Genomic DNA, 21,300 nt, shown 5'->3' with positions numbered 1-21,300 from the left:
TTTTAGCTATGATATCTTTTATTCAGTTCAATCTGATTATTAACCCCGAAGGAAGAGTAAGGACAGGCCATTTTTCTGGAAACATTTGATATTTTGTATATTTGATATTTAGGTGCTTTTGGTGAACATCTATTCAATAACCCGTGTTTCTGATAATAATTTAAATTCTCACGCATTGTAATTTTTGGTGAAAAGTGTATCTTGAAATATTATCAGACTGGTTAAAGTTCATTTTTCAGTGTTTTGTCTGTACATGTTTCCTTTTCTTTTTCTTGTATGTGTCAACCTGTCATTCATGTTTTTTCTTTGTATCTAGCTATAAAATTAAACGTATATGCATAATTTATAAAGAGGTTTTACTATAAAATATCAAACGAAATGTGACTAAACTTTATAAAATCCCTGATGTCTTAACGCGGTGAAATGAGGTTTAATAATGTCATTTAAGGTAGCGAGACTATTATTTGTGTTGAAAATTACGATTTTCACATTTATTTACTAATTGGTGAAATGCACTATAAACTTTCATCTGATAAAGTCAACGTAACCTAGAATGTCATGTAAGTTGGTTAAAATGTAGATTTTCTGAAGGGAAGCAAGGCAGCTTCAGTAGTGTTTTACAAAATCAACAACACAGGTTTAATCTGTGTGCCTATAAGTTTCCAAACATTTGAGTGGCTTGTCTCCGCCCCTGTTTATTTCACAGATTAGTCATTTGCATATGAATGTGTCAGACACAAGGTCACACAGCCACTGAAAAAAAATCATTGATTTTGGTGTTTTCATCTGCCGATTTTATCGAATTATAGCTATCCTATTCCTTTATTTTTTGGTTTCCAATAGCCTTATACATTTGAATGCCCCTACAGCATGTTAAAACAGACCTTGATGTGAAAACAAATCGCTTGTGCCGATAAACAAGCTTGAAAATCTTTGCTGTGACTTCATCAACGATTTCTAGGAGTTTATGTTTTTCAAAATACTAGGTCTTTAACAAAAAATAACGTATACTTATTGTCGTCGGATTAACACCAAATTTTCACAGCTCTAAGGTTACAATGAGAGGAACTTGAATGTGTCCAGACAAACTATTTCATCGATTATTTACCAATGTGATGTGGTTTGAGTTGGGGGCAATGCGACTAAAACAGAAATTAAAATTCAGGACACTACTTTTCAAAACGCGTTGCTTGAATAAAACTGACCAGACACATTCAATTTATCAGACTATTGAACAACTAGGAAAATTGAAAAAAAAAATTCTTATCACCAGCATAAATGCGTAATTATTTTTTTTACAAAAAAAGTAATTTTTCACTTTTGATTAAGTAACGCAGAGTAGAATGCAGATACGGACATGGCAAACACGCCTTTGTAAAGCTTGAAGTCTGGCGATTCTAAAAATATATACTTTCCTGGGTCTATTTGTAGTCATTTGGTTACAATTAGAAGATGAAAACAAGCATGCAAATAATAGTCCCGCTACCTTAAACAACCTAAGCATTTATCATTTACATTGGTTTTGCATTGAAAACTATAATTTTCATTCATCGTACGGCATTTTATCGTAGTCAACCAATGTTGTATCGATTTTACGAGCAAACTCAATGTACAGCGTAACAACAGTCATGGTTTTAGTGAAGAGGCCACAAGCACGCTGTATTTATTTATCTACCGAGTTTATGATGTCATAAACATGGTGTCACGTGTTACATTACATCGGGTATTGTCTTCAATTACAACGCTAGTTGATATTTCCAGACGGGCGTTCATTGGCGCGTTTGTTGTATTAGATTGTAGTTAAAGGAACAATTGTGAGATAATAACTTTGACGATAACAATTAGCGGTATTAAATCTATAAGATAACGCTATCAAGTCGTTACATCAAACTACCTGGACGTAAAGGAGCACGCAAACTTGCGTTTTAATTAGAGCAACGTGAAAGCAAATACTAAATACCGAATAAAACTATAACAACTGTATGTATAACTATGAACAATATTTATTTGTATGATGCAAAACTACGTTTTCATTTTGATAAAAAAAAAACGTTTGTTTTTCCAAAAAAATGTTCAGAAAACCAAAAATTAATACGCTGAATTGTAGCCTGAAGTCTACAAAGACATAACAATGTCACGAATATCTCAAGCTGTGATAATATTAGAAATTTCGAATGAGGATATGACTATACGGTTTTTTATTTTCCTAACCGGATAAAACAACCTATAACTGAACCATTGACCATGGCATATTCACTTCTGTGTTGAATATTTAAGATATAGGATAACGATGCAGAAGCTGTTCTCCGTCAACCCAGAGTTATGGGAGAAGCAGAATTGTAATTGCATATTACAGAGTTTGATATGGCATGGAGTGTGTACAAATCTTTTTGCAATCTGGGCAGTCGTTGGGTTGGTGTGGCTTGTTAGCTTGCTTATATATCTGGTAGCGTCGCGTATGTGCGGGTGTTTGAATACGAACATAACGTTCAGCACCATCAATAAGGTTTGATTGGCAAACTTCACTTGCATAAAACGCATAAACGTCAATTGCAATTGACCTCACTGTGATGACGCATTCGTTGTGGAATACGGGAAAAAAGGCCCGAAGCATGCACACTGCATACACAATATGCTAATAACCTTTAATGAGTTTATATACATATATCATGAATATTATTTTAAAGGGCGGTAGTCGTCTTGACCCCACTCTGTCTACTGTGGTTATTGGAAGACTGTACACGATTTCTAGCATACTAAACTTTAAAATTTAAAAAGTGTCTCCACTTTTTACACTGTTAGCCGGCGTGAGTGTTGGCATGCCTAAATAGGTTTTCATTGTATACAGCGCCACCAGTGGCTGTTCTCGGCTCCATGCGTCCAAGGCAGTACGTACTTATCCCAAGACGGAAACGTAGCGTGCATGCCATCTACAAATGTTTGTATCAGCCAAAATGCAATTAATGAAGATAATAAAATCTACAAAATTGGAAAAGTTGTTTTTTAAGGGTGGGTAGTTATTGGGAATGTCTGTAAAATGGGCGAAGCTGTTTTTGATTGCTAGAAAGGTTGTGAATGCGAGGAATTGTCTGAAAAGTCAGAAATATAGTTTGAGAAGTCCTGCATTTCGGCTACCGTGTCGTGAAATTTACTTTGGGAGGTTGTAATGTAGTTTGGAAAATTGGTAATACATGTATAGTTTAAGATAGCTATTTTGTATTGAGAGAAAGAAAAAGGTTGAAAAGCCACGAGTCCATCTGCAAATTTGACAAAGCTGCTTTTAATGATGGTATAGTTGTTTGGCGAGTCTTCAAAGCAGTTTGAGATTATTGAAAAAGAATAAATGTAGTTCGTGAGGGCGGTGAAGTTGGAAAGTAGATTAGACAGTCAAGAATGTCGTCTGCAAAGTTGCTTTTGAAGATAAGAAAGTTGTTTGGAAGGTCCCTAAACAGTTTCACAAGACAAGAAAGCTGCTCACAATGATCCTGAATGTAAGTAGTAAAATAAAGAAAGTAGTCTGAATAGCAGCAAAACTTGCTTTTGAAAGGGGAAAATTTGTTTGTAAAGTCGCAAAGTACAAAATGTCAGAAAGATTCTCTATCAATGTACACTTTTCCTAGTCTTTTTACTTCACACGTAGACTAAACATTGTAGACTAGAAGATTCACTCCATTTTAGATCACCTTCTGTATATATACCGGTAAGATTGTTTTTACAACTCAATGCGTTAATGTTCAATAAGGGCATAATACGATGTACATGCATTAACAATACATTGTTAACATGACATTCAAAATGGGTTATATGTTCTATTCAGTTATTGTGATTTCAAATGAAAATTAACAGACTGGCAAGAGCCAAACCATTCTGTCTTTGTTCCAAATTACAAACAAAATATGTAAAAGTATATCTAGTAAATAGGTAGATCACAGCCAGTGGACCATTCTAAATTGTGTATGTATTAAGCAACTGTGAGTAAAATGTCAATGCTAAGTTTGATCAGCCCAGACATGTCTGGGAAATGGTCCAAATATTGATTTCGTTTTTTTAGGACAAAAATGGTCACCAGTCAATCAAAATTATAATAAACAATAACAATCAAAGTGTATAAATATTTTATTAGGACTTGTCTTCAGCATGGTTGAGGAGTGAAGATAGGCAGAAAGACGCACCTATGGATGGATGGATGGATGAACAAATGCAGCCCAACCAAGTATAAAAGAAACTATCAAAGAAAAAAGTAATACAATGTCCAAGTGATAATAATAATTTATTTGACAATAAAATTCCAAGAAAATATTTATCGAGAATAGACAGCGTATAATCTAACCCAGAAACATTCCACACAAACATAACTAACTTGTCATGATGATAAAAATTATTGCTTATAAATGCAATATAACTATGCATTTCAAAATATGACTAAAATTCACCTTATCTTGTTTGCGAATTTGCAAAACGTCAATATTATGAAAATGCTTTCCATGTTTTGATGCACAAGTTGACCAGCCACTGTACTATATGTGCCTCTAATGAGTAGTACTATGTGAATGTAAAAGTGATATTCTCCAAGTCTGCCGACCACAATATACACAGTACTCCTAAAGCACCAAATAAAAAAAATAAAACATTACAAAAATAAATTTGATGATTGCTTGTCTGCATTTTAGACTCAATACTGTAGACTAAGACTGTACCACAGCTGCATACTCTCCACATTGCTGTATTGATCGGAATGCTTGAGGATGACAGAAAGATATCTCAACAAACTCCACCTGTCAACACCAAGAACCTCAGAAGGATCCTGCTTATTATTTGGCCTGAAACTATTCTACAACCAACAAATGCTTGCTCACTGCAACCAGGACAACAAGGAAACCATCATCATGCAATGGCAATGGAGATGGAGATGGCCTGGACACATCACCCGCACAGCCCTGCATTGGACACCAGAAAGATGATGTAAATATGGAAGAGGAGCTGAGGACCATCCAACACACCTGAGGAACTATACAGAAGCTAGCCCAGGACAGACAGAAGTGGAAGACCGTTGTTGCTGCCCTACATGCCAAGTCATATCTCCATTACAAGCCAATGCACTCAATACATTAATGACATAAATTCAGTACAAGTTTAATTGGTGATGGTTCAAAACTTATGGTGCATAAGAGATAAACCAAAACAGTCATCTTTGGGTTAATTGCACTGTTGGAGATGTCCTTTTAATAGAGCAAAACTTTCACATTCGATTATCTATGCTGCAGTAAAGTTAAAAAAAGCAGGATTCTTACAACAAATTATATCTCTCTCTTTACGGAAGTAAGCCTTTATCAGCTGCCTGCTTATCTGTATAGAGAAAACAATTAATCATAAAGTAGAAATAATTTTATATATTTTGTTTGGATAATTACAGTGTCCACCGTGACTATCATGAATGGGATATTATTAACTGGTGCAAAATAACCAAACTTAATATCCTATCATTTCAAACCTTTTACAAATTACACCAAGCATTGTATCATAATGGTGAGTAAAGAGATAACAGTACACTGGTGTATATGCAGTAAAAGTTATTGTGCTCACAAGTTTTAGAAAGTTGCAACGAACCTATCTGTGTATCCAATCGTAATTCTGGTTTCTCTGACCATAGTTGATGACCTTCTCGTGTAAGAAATCTCTTGACTTGTTTGCAGAATATACATGTTACCACTAGATGGCGCTCTCTTTTAGCTGCATAATTTAGTGAATTGAATGAATATATTAAATAAAAGATACTATGTTAGGTAGGTCAAAGTTTATGAAAGAAATAAAGTCCAAAATGAATTTCACAATATAACCAGGGGTTTCGTTAAAGCCGGCCGCCGGCCATATGGCCTGCTACAAGCCCAAATTGGCCGTCTACTTTCTGGTCTGACCACCTACACCGGTCACACTGCTGAGAGCCTTTTTATTTATTTTTTGGCCTGTTGTTACAGGATGATGGCCTGCTATTAAATGCATTTGTGAAACCTCTGATATAACATTTAGCTACTTTTTTTAAATGTTATTCGTTTATTGATATGAGGTTATCACAAGAATACTGCAAAGTATACACGAAAGCAGGACAGGTAATCACTGCATAGTCGTTGCATTCCTGTATTGCTCAAGTGCAAAATTTGCAGTATTCTTGTGATAACCTGATTATTATACATCTTTCCCTGCTTGTAGTACTAATTAACAGTTTACATCCCGAAATGGCAACAAATAATGCAATCTGGGTTTACATGCATTCTTAAAGATAAATATGGTGTAAATATGGTATAAGGTGTGATAAGGTGTAACATAACATGTCTGACCTCTCATTCTAACTGTTGAAGTTATTCCAGGAAGTAGTAAGGTATGACATCTTTTACATATTGTTCTCTTGACAGAGGGATCTCTGAGAAATAACAAAAATATACTTAAGAGTGGGAGAGTCATTATTTTTCATGCGACAAATGGCCTATCATTGTTTATAAACAAGTGTATATCCATGAGCCTTTGCATTTTTATTGTCGCTTAGGACTCAATTCCCACACAATGCACAGGTGATGAATTCTCTGCTTTAATTTTAAGAAACTTAGTTAGGTAACTATAACAATAACAACTAAAAATGAACTGAATGTTAATTAATTGCTAACTATGAAAATTAAATGAAGTGATCAAATCAAAACTAATATAAAGACATTTTTCTGGTCCAAAGATTTTTACTGATAATATAAATCAACTTTTTTCTTGTATTGGTATGATACGGAAAAGAAAAAGCTGTGACTAAATGCAAATTAGCTAATTAAATTTTAGACTACCTGGTAGTATAAACTACAATAATTATGACCTGATTTATCTACCCAAAAAGCAAGCATGTTCATAGTTTTGGCTGTGAAAAAAAATATCTCTGTTTCTTGTTTCCGCACGCATCATTTTGAACTATGCGCCCCAAACATTTTTTTTCCTTCTAAAGCATTCCAAAATTTTTAAAAAAAATTTAAATTTCCATGAAACGAGAAACAGAGAATTTGTTTTTCCTGGCCTTACATTCATTTGTATAAACTGTTGACAGTGTTTCTCACCAGGAATTAAATACATGGTGTGGAATTATTCCATTAGTTTAGAAAGTATGAGACAATTACCCATCCATGTGTAACTGAAGACTATTACTATTATAGTGATTATAGTGTACTCAAATGTTTGAATTTTATTCTACAATTACAAATTGTCACTTGTATTTGGTTACCTATCTGTGAAGTGATTGGTTTCATGAGAGTAAAAAACATGTTTCATGTCTGGTGAGAACAATGTGTTGATGAAATAAGCCATGATGGAAATAATTAATTAGCATACAAACTAGCTAAACCACCACCACCCACTTTGGTGATTAATATCAGTATGGCCCCTGAACCAATATATGACTTGTCATTGACGCACAGTGATGTATTGTCATGCAACTAGTTTTTCAATAGCACGTCATTGATGCAAAATCATACATTGATATTGTACATCTTTAAAAAAAATCATACTATACATACAGAAGTTCTAATTTGATAAAACAAAATTCATATTTTATGAACAAATTAATAAAACAAAGAAAATCAGGGAACTCAACATTTTAATTTTGGGCCTTCAGTTCACCTCATCTATAAGTCATATAGAATTTTTTTACTTCTCAAAGTTCTCTGTCCCCAGCAAATTGACTCAACTCGATTTTTGGGATTCCATTTTGACCATAGATACCTATTAAATCAGTCCTGTTAGGAGGACTGATAAATATGCACACAATATTAGAACCTGTTCTGTTCATCTTTACAAACTGCAAGCTTGTGGTACTGTGAAATACTTTATTTTAGCTGGAATTAATTTTCGCTGAAAAGACTTTTTGGGTGTTTTGTATGGAATTTATTTATACTGATTTTGACGAGCTGAATGTAAAAGTATATTTGCTAGATTTTATTTTATTTTATTTTATTTTAAATAGCGAAAATTAATTGCAAGCGAAAAATAAAGTATACTACAGTAGTACAAAGTTTAAATTCACTTCTTGCAAAAATCTACAAAGCACTCAGAATAATTACCAGTCATGAAAAGACACAAGAATTACATACAATTAAGAACAAAATGTCAACCCATTTGAGAAAGCTGTTGAAATATACACAGAACATTCTGAAAGTAGTGAATTAGTATGCAAATTAGATAATTATCCATGTGCAAGTTTCACAGCGAAATTATAGAAAAATATATAAAAATGTGTTAAATGTTGCACCAACTTTTTGACTGAAAAATTTAAGTTGACTTACATTCTTAATACTAGTCTCTTTGCTATAGTTTTCATTGTTGCAATATAAAACCTAGATAATTCAATGTTATTAGGATTCTGCACCAGCGTAGAATGAGCTGCCTGGAAACAATAAAAAGATTATATAAATGCCTCTGAAGATCCAATGTTCATGTGCATGCTTAGACGCTACCTTGGGATGTCTGGTGTATGGTAAATCCAATAACTGTGACATGATTATTTCTCCTTTTTTCAAAATGATAATAGCTTTTTTTACTAATTTTTTTCACAGAACATGCAAATTGGCCAATTAATTTGTAACTTATTACGCAGATATTCAACTACATAATAATATAAAACATTTATATGGAAAAGAAATAGATCATTGTACTTGACCATGGAAGGACTAGTAAACATGAACATAGTACAAGAATACTATGAGGTTATTACGAGGATACCTCAAAGTATGCATGAAGACAGTACAGCGCAGATGCAGCAAAGGTCTATGCGACGGCGTACTGTCTCAGTGCATACTATGAGGTATCATAATAACCTTATTATTATACATCTTTTCCTGCAAAGATACATCATGGGATGCCGAAACCCAAAAAGTTTAGAACAGAATCAGCGAACTTCTTTGTGTGAAGTCCGGTCAAACTCTGGTGGCAGCCATGTTTGTTTTTTTATTATTAGGGACACTTACATGTGTAGTCATTCCATATTTGGAATTCACATTTCCTTATATGGTAGGATGAAAATATCCCATAAAATACTGCAATATTATGACACTCTGTAACTTACGTCATTACAATGACAGATGTATAATAATGCAAAGTATGCACATTGATTGATATAATCACTATACGCACCGCCTTCATGCACACTTTGTGGTATTTTCATTATAACATGTAGGGGTAATTATGTGAGATATAACAGCCCAAAATGCCATTCATGGACATCCAAACACTTTCTTACACGCCCATATAGCATTTTACAGAATAATATATTCTATTGTTGTTTTCTGTGTCAGATGTAGAATAGAATAGAATAGTATATTTGACTCAAATTAATGTAAAAACTCTGTGCGAATCCCCCTTGATTCTGGCTGCTGGCCATTTTCGATCATGAAATTGTCGGATATCACCAGAAAACACGCGATTTGTGCAGTTTTGAATAAAACCTAGTTAGCGATTATGAACAATGGTTATTAACATAACACCTGACCCCCTCTGCACTTTTTGTTTCGCATTTTAAGGTAGGAAATCGACATTTGAAACCGACAGGGTGTCGATTTACTAGGTGCAGTGTTTCACAACTTGTTTATTTATATACGTATAGCAGATGATTTTTTTTGAAAATTAGTATTTATTGATTTTCAGCCCCCAAGTGACTGTGGTTTCTGTGCCAGAATTGGGGAGGGGTGATTTCTAGCTCACAAAATTTATTTCTATGGTTCCCAGCAATTTGATGAGCTATCGAACATTCCACATCAAAATCACACCTCCTCTACAAAATTGGAATACTTATAACACCAGAGTGTTTCTAAGGTAACAGTGGAACTTGTTAGAAATTGGAAATTGCAAAGGAAAAAATCATGGAACAAATAGTTCTTTTTATACTTCTGTCCGCCCACCCCAGCCCCCTGTTCAATTGCATGCGCCTCTCAATGAATTCAGTATGGGTATGGTTACTAAAAATGCCATCCTCCCATCCATAGTTTGTATGGTCCACCCTTTAAAAATTCTGACTCCTGTACTTAATAATAACTACGTTCTCACCTGATACAAAAAATTCATTCTATGAAAAGCCTCTCTGTTTGGAACATGGTACTTCCTTTTTTCAGCCTTTTTACCTTTTTTGTTTTTCGTCATATTTCGTAGATTCGAAATTCAAGATGACAACAAGTATGTTTCGACTTCACAGGTCAGGTCACAAATCCGGGAGTTCGTGATACTATACAAATGCATGCGCATGCGTAAGGTCAGCAAAATGGCGGCCGCTCGTCATCTGTGCAGTAAGTTTATTTTGTTCGTAAACATAGCGGATTTCTGTAAGAATTTTGCAATGTTTGTGCTCACTCCGAATTTATTTTGATCATATTACATTCTCAAAATGATTGGTTTATTATTTCTCCAAAAGGTCTATGTGGAGGGCCGCCGTTGACGAGCCATGCCGGTTATCGTGTGTTGACCTCGATCTGGTGCACCGGCCAACACGAGACTGGTGTTTACAGAAACACGAAGTTCCGTCCATATCATAGTGGCTTTGTAGGAACTGCCTCGATGGCTCGTAAACTTACGAATTTCTATACGTATAAGTGCAAAGGACCGATTGTGGAACACCGGATAAGAAGTTCTCTATTTGTAACGCGACAGGTAATTTGTACAACTTTAACTTGACCTTCGATCTTAACTTAGTTTAGACCCCTGCTGTTTACATGTAAAGTAAAGGTCAGTTTCATCATGGAGCTCCACTTTACTGACCAGATTTAAATTATACTAGCAAAAATAATAATAATAACCATAAATATAAACAATATTCCTATACAATATATTTTGTGAAGTTTGAATTAGTTTTACCTAAATTTTTATGTTTTATAATTTATGATGACTTTCTGAGATTATTTATAGGTATTCCATAAATAAGGATATTCTGTATCTATAATGTAGTAATCTAGACCACAAAGTCAGCTAGCGTACAAGTATTAATAAAATAAATGCAATTAATTTACCGATATTTTCTATATGCAGCCTTCTACATCATAATTTATAGTTAGGAGCATGCGGGCTCCTAATTTATTTTGGGAGCCAAGCCAAAAATGAGGTAGTCAGCTGGCTCCTTTTGTAAATAAATTTAGGTTGCCAAAGCAACTATTTAGGGGCCAAACTTAAATTTTTTCACATTACAAGAAGAAAAAAAAAACAATAACATTTAACATACTGATTTTATTCTTATTTTATGATTTGCAATGTCAACAAAACATTATTAATATTCCATGATAATTGAAATATTGGCTGTTGAAATAAAATATGTAAGAATTTAAGAATTCAGAGGCTAAGTTTCAAGACAGGATACACACAAACAATGCGCAGACATTAAACATTAAAACAAATTACCATACTTATAAATCTAGAGTACGTAATTGGAAGTGTGTGTCCTAATGAATTTATTTTTGCCCATAATATTTTTACTCTCCATTTAAATATCCTGTATTTTTTCTTAATTTGTCATGTGCACTGTTTGGCGCCTGTTCATATTTTTTCTCTCATCATGGCGTTTATTCAGTCGCATTTGATGAGCCATCTTACAATTGTAAAGGTCTAATATGGGTGCAGCTTATAATAAATCTAGCCCAGTTTTAAAGCATGTTTTCCAGATACTTACAAATCAAGATAAAAATACCAAACTTTCACAGCCAAATAATCCATTGGGGTAAGAAAATTGACATTCAACATTTTTGCATGGAAAAATCCCTTGCATTTGAATACCTCATCACACATAGAATCTCAAACACTTTTCCAGAGTATTTAAAACCAAAATCATCATACAACTCTGGAGCTAATCAGTGACTGCCTTACAGTTGTATGGTACCGTGTGGTTTCAAATACCCCAGGGAAGTGACTATGATTTAGAGTGATTAACCAATAGACCCATCTCACGGCCATGCTGGTGTTTTTTCAATAGTCCTATACTGTAAAACAATTTATTTTCTCTTGCATTTAATTTTGTTGATGTTTTGAGCAATTTCACTGGGTTTTGAATTCACAAACTTGTCAGGGAAACAATAAGTTCACATGGATTTAGCTAATTTTACTTATCAACAAAAATAGCAAAATTAAAAACCAGTGAACAGTTTACTGTTACATGTAAAACAGAATGTGGTGGAGTATTCTGGATCCACTGCATAATTTATCAGAGTGGGTTATTTATATTCAGTCATCGATCGATTTCAGGAGCACAATTTTGAGTATATAACCAGTGTTCTCCCCAGGCCTTTCAAGCACTGCGGGCCCGCGTCGCTTAGACAAACAGCCGCGTCGCTTTTGTTTCGCCCGCGATCTTTGAAATCCTGCCCGCGATGCTTATTCACGTTGTATTGTTTACAAGTGTCAGCTTCGTCTAGCACATCTTTAAAACAATAACATGTATTGATCGAAAGGTAATCCCGCCTTTGTACATAGTTAGCCTTACAAAAACAGTGATAAAAACGGAAGTCTACAAGAAGTTACCAAGTCTATCAAGGATGCGGAGCTGGCAAACCCAAAATACTAGGGTAGTAATAATTTGCCCATTGTGTCGGGATGGTCTATCCCGAGTTGCTGCACTGCGGTTAATTGTGTTTTTACTATTTCATCGCCAGTGACACTAATTACCAAGAATTAAAAAAACAAATAAAATTAAGTCGCATTGGAAAGAAAACTGTAAATAAATCGGAGTAAAAATTATTCAACTGCAGACGAGATGGACGAGGAAAAAACGAACTCTGACCTCTAGAAATACCTCATTCATAGTGCGTCATTACCGAGGAACGCCACCCTAAGGCGACGTAACACATGTAGTGACATCACAACCGATGCATGCTGGGTTACAACGGAGATTCTGATTGAGGTAACAAAGATGGCGGCGCAGAGTGCACGTTTTTTCGCGATGTATAAAAACAACATTTTGTTGGCGATTTTGATGTCATTTCTAAGTTAATCATCAATGAATCGTTTTAATTAAGCAAACATTCTAAGTTTGTGTATTTTTAAACAAAAAAGTCAGGAACCGATGATCGCAACAGCAGCGGTGAATACCCGTTCAACGCAATGCCGTCAACTGACAATGTTACGTGATCGTAGCGTTACACAAATAATAGACAGATCAATGAAAAATCGCTGACTTTAGTTTTGAAATGCCGTTGTAGAAAAAAATGTCATTATTGATTTATTAATTTCTTCATATTTTGATAACCCGCAATCATGCAGATTTTACAAATTTAACAAACAAATCCCCCCCCCCCCCCCCCCCCCCCCCCCCCCCCCGTATGTACTGGCAGTAACACTGGCACTAAAACTGACTGTACTTGTACACAAAATAATGACGAACCAGTTACCTCCACGGATAAACAATATATTCACGATTGGCTATAAGTATTTCCATTTCTTTCCTATTCTATTTCAAACATTATTTGACTTGATGCACACATAAAACACAATGAATTTAAATGATATAAAATATATGAGATATGTATCTCTCCTTCATTGCAGTTATAATGTTTGTTGGGGAAACTAATTATTATGCAAACAAAATTATGCAAATAAAATGTATTGTTATGTAAATTAGCCGCGATGCTTGGCTTAGAGTCTGGGGAGAACACTGTATATAACTGTATATCATATGAAGTTATTGTTTATATCATATAGAGCTAGTAGATATTCCTAAGATGGCAAGTCTGGGGTTTCATCGATGTAGATATGGATTCATTTATTTATTTATTTCATCACTATACTAAATACTATTGTTTGTCTTTAGATTACAAGTAAAACAACCACAGTTTATGGTGAAGCCAAGCCAAATGTGGAACCTATTTCTCAGACATCAGTCACAAATACAGATAAAAATACGCCAGTTAATTTATCAGACACATTGCCCAGTAACAAGACAAGTGCATTGAATACTGCTCTTGTAAACAATATTTCTAAAATTTCCCCCTGTCCACTGGAGCCTGAAGATGGCAACAAGGATGTGTTTACACTAGACAAGAGCTGGACCGAACAAAAATTAGATTTTTCCAAACTACCTTACTACTATATGCAACTAGGAAAGAGTCGACTTACAGGTGAGTGTCTGTGAGCTGCTAGAATTGAAGTCACTTGCATGGAATTCTTCCAACTCATCTGTTATTATTCCAGTATAGTGCTTTCCCCAATTGACATAACATTATGATATGCTAATTACCTTCATTCTATTCATTGTTATGCTAAATTGGCTGTATTGTTACAGTAATTGTGGATATGTATTATCATCATACAACTTTGTTATTGCATTTTATAGCTGTTGATATTCAAATGCCGTCATGAAGTTATACTGCAAAAGTATCAGTTGTTAAAGTCATTTTCAAGCTCAGAGCTAGCACAACAAAAACAGTACAAGTTATAGTGATTGTAGTCAAATAGTGATACTTTCTGCATTTGTAATTAATTAGGTTGTTGTTCTATTTCCAGCTCTGGTGGTGCTGACTGCTGCTGGTGGATACGTAATGGCTCCTGGTGATTTTTATATTGGAACATTATTATTCACAACACTTGGGACATTCTTGACGTCAAGTTCAGCCAACGCTATAAATCAAGTATGTTTGCTATGATGAGTTGCTTGTAAGCATTTTTCCCAATAATCACAAATTTAGCTCCAGTTTAATTCTCATACAATATGCGATATGTAGTAGTCAACTTTTTCCTCTTTCCTAGTTTATAGAGGTGCCATATGATTCCCAGATGGCAAGAACAAGAAACAGAGTACTAGTTCAGCAGTTGATCAGGTATATGTTTTCTAGTTTTCACCATTACAATATATCATGTTTAAGTTGCCTCTTATTTATCATTATACCATCTAACAATTTCATTAATTCACAGTCCACTTCATGCCGCAACTTTCGCTGCTGTGTCTGGGATTGCTGGAACTGCCATCCTGGCATTGGGATGTAATCCATTAACTGCTGTACTGGGGCTTGGTAACTTAGCCCTCTATACAATGGTGTACACACCGATGAAGAGAGTCAGTATTCTGAATACATGGGTAGGTGCTGTTGTAGGAGGAGTACCACCATTGATGGGATGGGCCGCTTGTATGGGGCATCTTGATCCTGGTAAGTACATTCTCGGCTAGCGCTAGGCTAGTGCTTCTAATCAAACTACTGTTTTAAATTGTATTACTCAGTCCTCAGTTGTGTACAGTGTTACAAAATGTATTTATCTCAGTCAGGATTTTATTAAATTTCATATGATTTGCAACAATAAACCAGTCATGTCTTTTGAAAATGACTGGCTAGCTAAAACTGAACACTGTAACTTAAATCAATCAGTGCAGTTTGACAATTAGATAGTGACACATTTGTATTAACTGAGCCAAAATGAAGTGGTGACAAAGAAAGTCAGAGACAATGTATCTGATGATTATTACTTTGAATTACTTTAAATTCAAGAATTCACGCTAGCAGCCTGGTGTTCATAAACATGCACGTCCCATATAGATCCTTATTATGACAATATTAAAAGCTCCCAATTATTGTTTCAGTAAACCACCAAACAAAAACAAAATGTTGCACGCTGCTTTTGTTGATCTGCCAAGCAGAATCGATTTCCACTGTAAGTGTTTAAGGGGAGCTATGCTATTCAAATCTCTACAAAATTATCTGAATTACAAATGGCATGCCCTGGTTAATGTTCTAAAACTAAACATCTTTTTTCTTGTAGGTGCATGGCTCTTAGCAGGATTTCTTTATGCATGGCAGTTCCCTCATTTCAATTCCCTCAGCTGGAACCTACGAGGAGAATATTCTCGTGGTGGATATCGTATGATGGCGACTACTAACCCAGCTCTCTGTCGCCGAGTGGCTTTACGCTACAGTTTCGGAATAATTGCACTTTCAACACTTGCGCCAGTGGTGAACCTAACCACATGGGCATTCGCCGTGGACTCGCTACCAATTAATTTATACATGTCATGGCTAGCATGGAGGTTTTACAAGAATAAAGATTCAGAATCTGCCAGGAGACTTTTCCGCTTCAGTTTGCTGCACCTTCCTTTGTTGATGCTGCTGTTACTCATAAGTAAAAAGAAGCTGTATGAAAAGAACATTGATGCGAAATCCAAAACTGTTTAGTGTATCATACGTCATTAGTTTATTCCCAAACCACATCCAACATTCTAAAAGAATACATCAGTTTACCTCTTGCGAACTTGTTACTTACAACAAATGTCGTTGTGTACTTTGTGTAAAAAAAACACTTCCCTCTGGAGATGCAACATAACACATCTCTTAACTGAAATTCATACTCAGGGATTGATGTATCATCAAATTGCATAATGTAAATACTAATGATTGTGTATGATAACAGCTAATTATTTATTCAAAAATTTTCAATGGTTTTGGGGTTATTAAAACTATCCAGCTTGCAGTTGGTGATTGTGTAAACAAAGACTTGAATGCTGAGATGCTGCCAGGAACATTATACTATGAACAGTATCAGTTGAAGTACAAGCATTGTAAAATTGAGTTTTTGCTGTTATTTTCTATTTTTAATTTATGTGTAGTATGGACATTTTAATTGCTGAAGTTATTATTGAATGCTCAACCAAATTGTCTTTCATGTGCAAAGACAATTAAGACATTACATGCTATTTCAATTATAAAAAAACATTAACATGAGTGTTAAGAAAATTTGTAAATATAAAGTATTGTAGGTACCCATAACTGGTAGATGATTTAATTTACTTTTTATTTTGCCCACCACCAGTTCAGTGAGTTACAATTGATCGACAGGACACACTGATGAGCAGTGCTCAAAACAGCCCAGTGATTTAATGTACAATTTGTCTACAGGACACACTGATGAGCAGTGCTCATACACACTCCAGTGATTTAATGTACAATTTGTCTACAGGACACACTGATGAGCAGTGCTCAAAACACACCAGTGAGTTAAATGTACAATTAGTCTACAGGACACACTGATGAGCAGTACTCAAAACACACCCTGGTGAGTTAATCTACAATTGGTCTACAGGACACACTGATGAGCAGTGCTCAAAACACCCGAGTGAGTTAATGTACAATTGGTCTAGAGGACACACTGATGAGCAGTGCTCAAAACACAGCCCAGTGTAATGTACAATTGGTCTACAGGACACACTGATGAGCAGTACTCAAACACACTCCAGTGGGTTAATGTACAATTGGTCTACAGGACACACTGATGAGCAGTACTCAAAACACACACCAGTGAGTTAATGTACAATTGGTCTACAGGACACACTGATGAGCAGTGCTCAAACACACTCCAGTGGGTTAATGTACAATTAGTCTACAGGACACACTGATGAGCAGTGCTCATACACACTCCAGTGATTTAATGTACAATTTGTCTACAGGACACACTGATGAGCAGTGCTCATACACACTCCAGTGTGTTAATGTACAATTTGTCTACAGGACACACAGATGAGCAGTGCTCATACACACACCAGTGAGTTAATGTACAATTGGTCTACAGGACACACTGATGAGCAGTACTCAAAACACACACCAGTGAAGTTAATGTACAATTGGTCTAGAGGACACACTGATGAGCAGTGCTCATACACACTCCAGTGTGTTAATGTACAATTAGTCTACAGGACACACTGATGAGCAGTACTCAAAACACACCCTGGTGAGTTGATCTACAATTGGTCTACAGGACACACTGATGAGCAGTGCTCAAAACACCCGAGTGAGTTAATGTACAATTGGTCTAGAGGACACACTGATGAGCAGTGCTCAAAACACAGCCCAGTGTAATGTACAATTGGTCTACAGGACACACTGATGAGCAGTACTCAAACACACTCCAGTGGGTTAATGTACAATTGGTCTACAGGACACACTGATGAGCAGTACTCAAAACACACACCAGTGAGTTAATGTACAATTGGTCTACAGGACACACTGATGAGCAGTGCTCAAACACACTCCAGTGGGTTAATGTACAATTAGTCTACAGGACACACTGATGAGCAGTGCTCATACACACTCCAGTGATTTAATGTACAATTTGTCTACAGGACACACTGATGAGCAGTGCTCATACACACTCCAGTGTGTTAATGTACAATTTGTCTACAGGACACACAGATGAGCAGTGCTCATACACACACCAGTGAGTTAATGTACAATTGGTCTACAGGACACACTGATGAGCAGTACTCAAAACACACACCAGTGAAGTTAATGTACAATTGGTCTAGAGGACACACTGATGAGCAGTGCTCATACACACTCCAGTGTGTTAATGTACAATTGGTCTACAGGACACACTGATGAGCAGTGCTCATACACACTCCAGTGTGTTAATGTACAATTTGTCTACAGGACACACAGATGAGCAGTGCTCATACACACTCCAGTGGGTTAATGTACAATTAGTCTACAGGACACACTGATGAGCAGTGCTCATACACACTCGAGTGTGTTAATGTACAATTTGTCTACAGGACACACTGATGAGCAGTGCTCAAACACATACCAGTGAGTTAATGTACAATTTGTCTACAGGACACACTGATGAGCAGTGCTCAAAACACACTCCAGTGAGTTAAATGTACAATTGGTCTACAGGACACACTGATGAGCAGTGCTCATACACACTCCAGTGTGTTAATGTACAATTGGTCTACAGGACACACTGATGAGCAGTGCTCATACACACTCCAGTGAGTTAATGTACAATTGGTCTACAGGACACACTGATGAGCAGTGCTCATACACACTCCAGTGTGTTAATGTACAATTGGTCTACAGGACACACTGATGAGCAGTGCTCAAACACACTCCAGTGAGTTAATGTACAATTTGTCTACAGGACACACTGATGAGCAGTGCTCAAACACACTCCAGTGTGTTAATGTACAATTGGTCTACAGGACACACTGATGAGCAGTGCTCAAACACACTCCAGTGTGTTAATGTACAATTGGTCTAGAGGACACACTGATGAGCAGTGCTCAAACACACTCCAGTGAGTTAATGTACAATTTGTCTACAGGACACACTGATGAACAGTGCTCAAACACACTCAAGTGAGTTAATGTACAATTTGTCTACAGGACACACTGATGAGCAGTGCTCAAAACACACTCCAGTGTGTTAATGTACAATTTGTCTACAGGACACACTGATGAGCAGTACTCAAAACACACTCCAGTGTGTTAATGTACAATTTGTCTACAGGACACACTGATGAGCAGTGCTCATACACACTCCAGTGTGTTAATGTACAATTGGTCTACAGGACACACTGATGAGCAGTGCTCATACACACTCCAGTGTGTTAATGTATAATTTGTCTACAGGACACACTGGTGAGCAGTGCTCAAAACACCCTAGTGAGTTAATGTACAATTTTTTGGTATAATTCACAAAAGGGGTACCCCTTTTCAATGATGCAAATACATAGTAATTTATTTCAATCCAAGGATCCGCAAAAGATATTGTTCGAAGCATTGTTCAGAAATAAGCAAAATTATCACGTGCGAGACTCGCCTTCCTTCCAGGTAATAAATAGACTGACCCATGTGGTTGACTTTCAGATATCATGAAATACATATTTTCAAACTAGCAGAAATGGGTTTAAAATGTTGACTACATGTATACCAAACGTGTTTAATTCCATCTTCTGGGTCATATTTACTACAAAAATTTTATTCATCTTTTCCTTTGCGACATTTAAATTACACAATCTTTCAGAAGCACCAAAACCATGTTGTGTGCCAGCATCAACAGTAAGGCGGGCCGAGGGACGCTGAAAGCGAGTAAAAGATTGTACAGCTTTAAAGAAAAATTTTAGACAGGTGTGTTATACTTGAAACAACATCTGCGCTTTTTCTGATTGCTTATCCCGAATGGTTAGCAAGTAATGTAAGTAAGGTGCTCTGATCCATGTGTAAGCGGAGTGTCGATTTCAAATGGTTAAACCTCAGATTGTAAAATGTTGCTTGCCGTTTACGAAGAACGTGAAATATCTTGATTGTGTAAACAAATCCAAAAATTTTAATTCATGAAACATGCCAATTTTTCAGGTAACAGTGAATCGAATTCCAAGAACTTATTTGGCGGAATGATGGGGATACTTACCATACGCTCGTATATACTAGTACACATTTCCTGCAATGAAGAAGCGCCACCATCGACATTATACAGAAATGTACATGTGTTCAGCGCTGCTAATTCCATACCGAAAGCCACGGTGACTAGTATACCGTGCTAAAGACGGAACAGTTCCTATGATAAAAATATGTATTTATTTAAACTACATATTAATTTCTTCCTTTTTTTTTTTATTTTAATTATTAGTTTAGCACTTGACTGTATGTTCTCTTCAAACAGAATGATGTCAATAAAGTATAAAGTATATGATAAGGAGACTGTGCCTAAATGTAAAACTGACCGGAAACTCTGTTTATATGTAGTATAGCACGTGTTCGTAGATAAACAGTCTCGTTGCCGTTACCGTGACAACACGCGTGGACTACACTTTAGTGGTTCATCTAAAGTCAGAACCAGAGAGACGCAGTTTTCATAAACACGTGCAAAATGGGAACAACATCCGAGGACAACACATAATGACGTATTTGTACACGTCATTCTGATCCTTGGTCCGATCCATTATGGCTAGTAGTAATAATCTTATTGTCCGAATACAAATTTCTCTTATGATGCAATCTTACTCAAATAGCCATTGATGTAACTACGTAGAATACTATTATTCATTTCAGGACACGACTTATAATTAGATACAATGTATATTGTATATTTATAGTGTATGTAACACGCATGCACTTCATGAACAAATAAAAAACGCTCGTTTGACTCGCTATATTCGAGAGACACGCAATATTCTCTTACTTTGGCAATTAATCAAAGGCACGGGGACTTTTATGCCAAATAATGCAGTTATATAAAGGGCGGTAGTCGTCACGCTGCGCATGTGCGACATTTGTGTTGTACATTGATTTTCCTACAATCCAATGCGCTCTTCTAATGAAATCACATGAGGTTCGCAACTAGCACTAATTGCCGCTCGTGACTCCTTCATACCTTCTAAACACTTAATAAACTACCTAATTAAAGCTGGGCAACATCTCAGTTTGAACTCGTTGATCTGTCAAAGTCGCCATCTTCAGTTTGTCTATACGAGACCCATATATATCGCGCATGCGTGGAGCGACGACTACCGCTCTTCAACCAAAGTTGAGTTTGTGAAGAAATAAAAATA

General features: G+C 36.0%; 2 protein-coding genes and 1 long non-coding RNA gene across 3 annotated transcripts; 2 read left to right on the top strand and 1 right to left on the bottom strand.

The window, feature by feature from the left end:
• Positions 1-4,251: 4,251 nt before the first annotated feature.
• LOC102806045 (ribonuclease P protein subunit p21-like) lies at positions 4,252-10,205 on the bottom strand. Its single transcript, XM_006816275.3, has 6 exons — positions 10,066-10,205; positions 8,310-8,410; positions 6,336-6,418; positions 5,608-5,730; positions 5,292-5,346; positions 4,252-4,601 (listed from the first exon to the last, which is right to left on the bottom strand). The coding sequence occupies exons 1-5, from the start codon at positions 10,156-10,158 to the stop codon at positions 5,312-5,314; spliced, it is 435 nt and encodes a 144-aa protein (XP_006816338.1). The 5' UTR covers positions 10,159-10,205; the 3' UTR covers positions 4,252-4,601; positions 5,292-5,311.
• Positions 10,206-10,232: 27 nt separating this feature from the next.
• On the top strand, positions 10,233-16,742 carry LOC100370708 (protoheme IX farnesyltransferase, mitochondrial-like). The gene is made up of 7 exons (XM_002734571.4): positions 10,233-10,301; positions 10,427-10,662; positions 13,802-14,108; positions 14,494-14,618; positions 14,737-14,807; positions 14,902-15,134; positions 15,742-16,742. The coding sequence occupies exons 1-7, from the start codon at positions 10,253-10,255 to the stop codon at positions 16,149-16,151; spliced, it is 1,431 nt and encodes a 476-aa protein (XP_002734617.3). The 5' UTR covers positions 10,233-10,252; the 3' UTR covers positions 16,152-16,742.
• Positions 16,743-19,213: 2,471 nt separating this feature from the next.
• On the top strand, positions 19,214-20,558 carry LOC144351873 (uncharacterized). Its single transcript, XR_013420466.2, has 2 exons — positions 19,214-19,876; positions 20,105-20,558. It is a non-coding gene; the product is annotated as an uncharacterized LOC144351873 (long non-coding RNA).
• Positions 20,559-21,300: the final 742 nt, after the last annotated feature.

This window comes from Saccoglossus kowalevskii, chromosome 8 (genome assembly GCF_978046115.1).
Source record: "Saccoglossus kowalevskii chromosome 8, keSacKowa6.1, whole genome shotgun sequence".
NCBI classification, from domain to species: Eukaryota; Metazoa; Hemichordata; class Enteropneusta; family Harrimaniidae; genus Saccoglossus; species Saccoglossus kowalevskii.
This window is presented reverse-complemented; position numbering and strand designations above follow the sequence as displayed.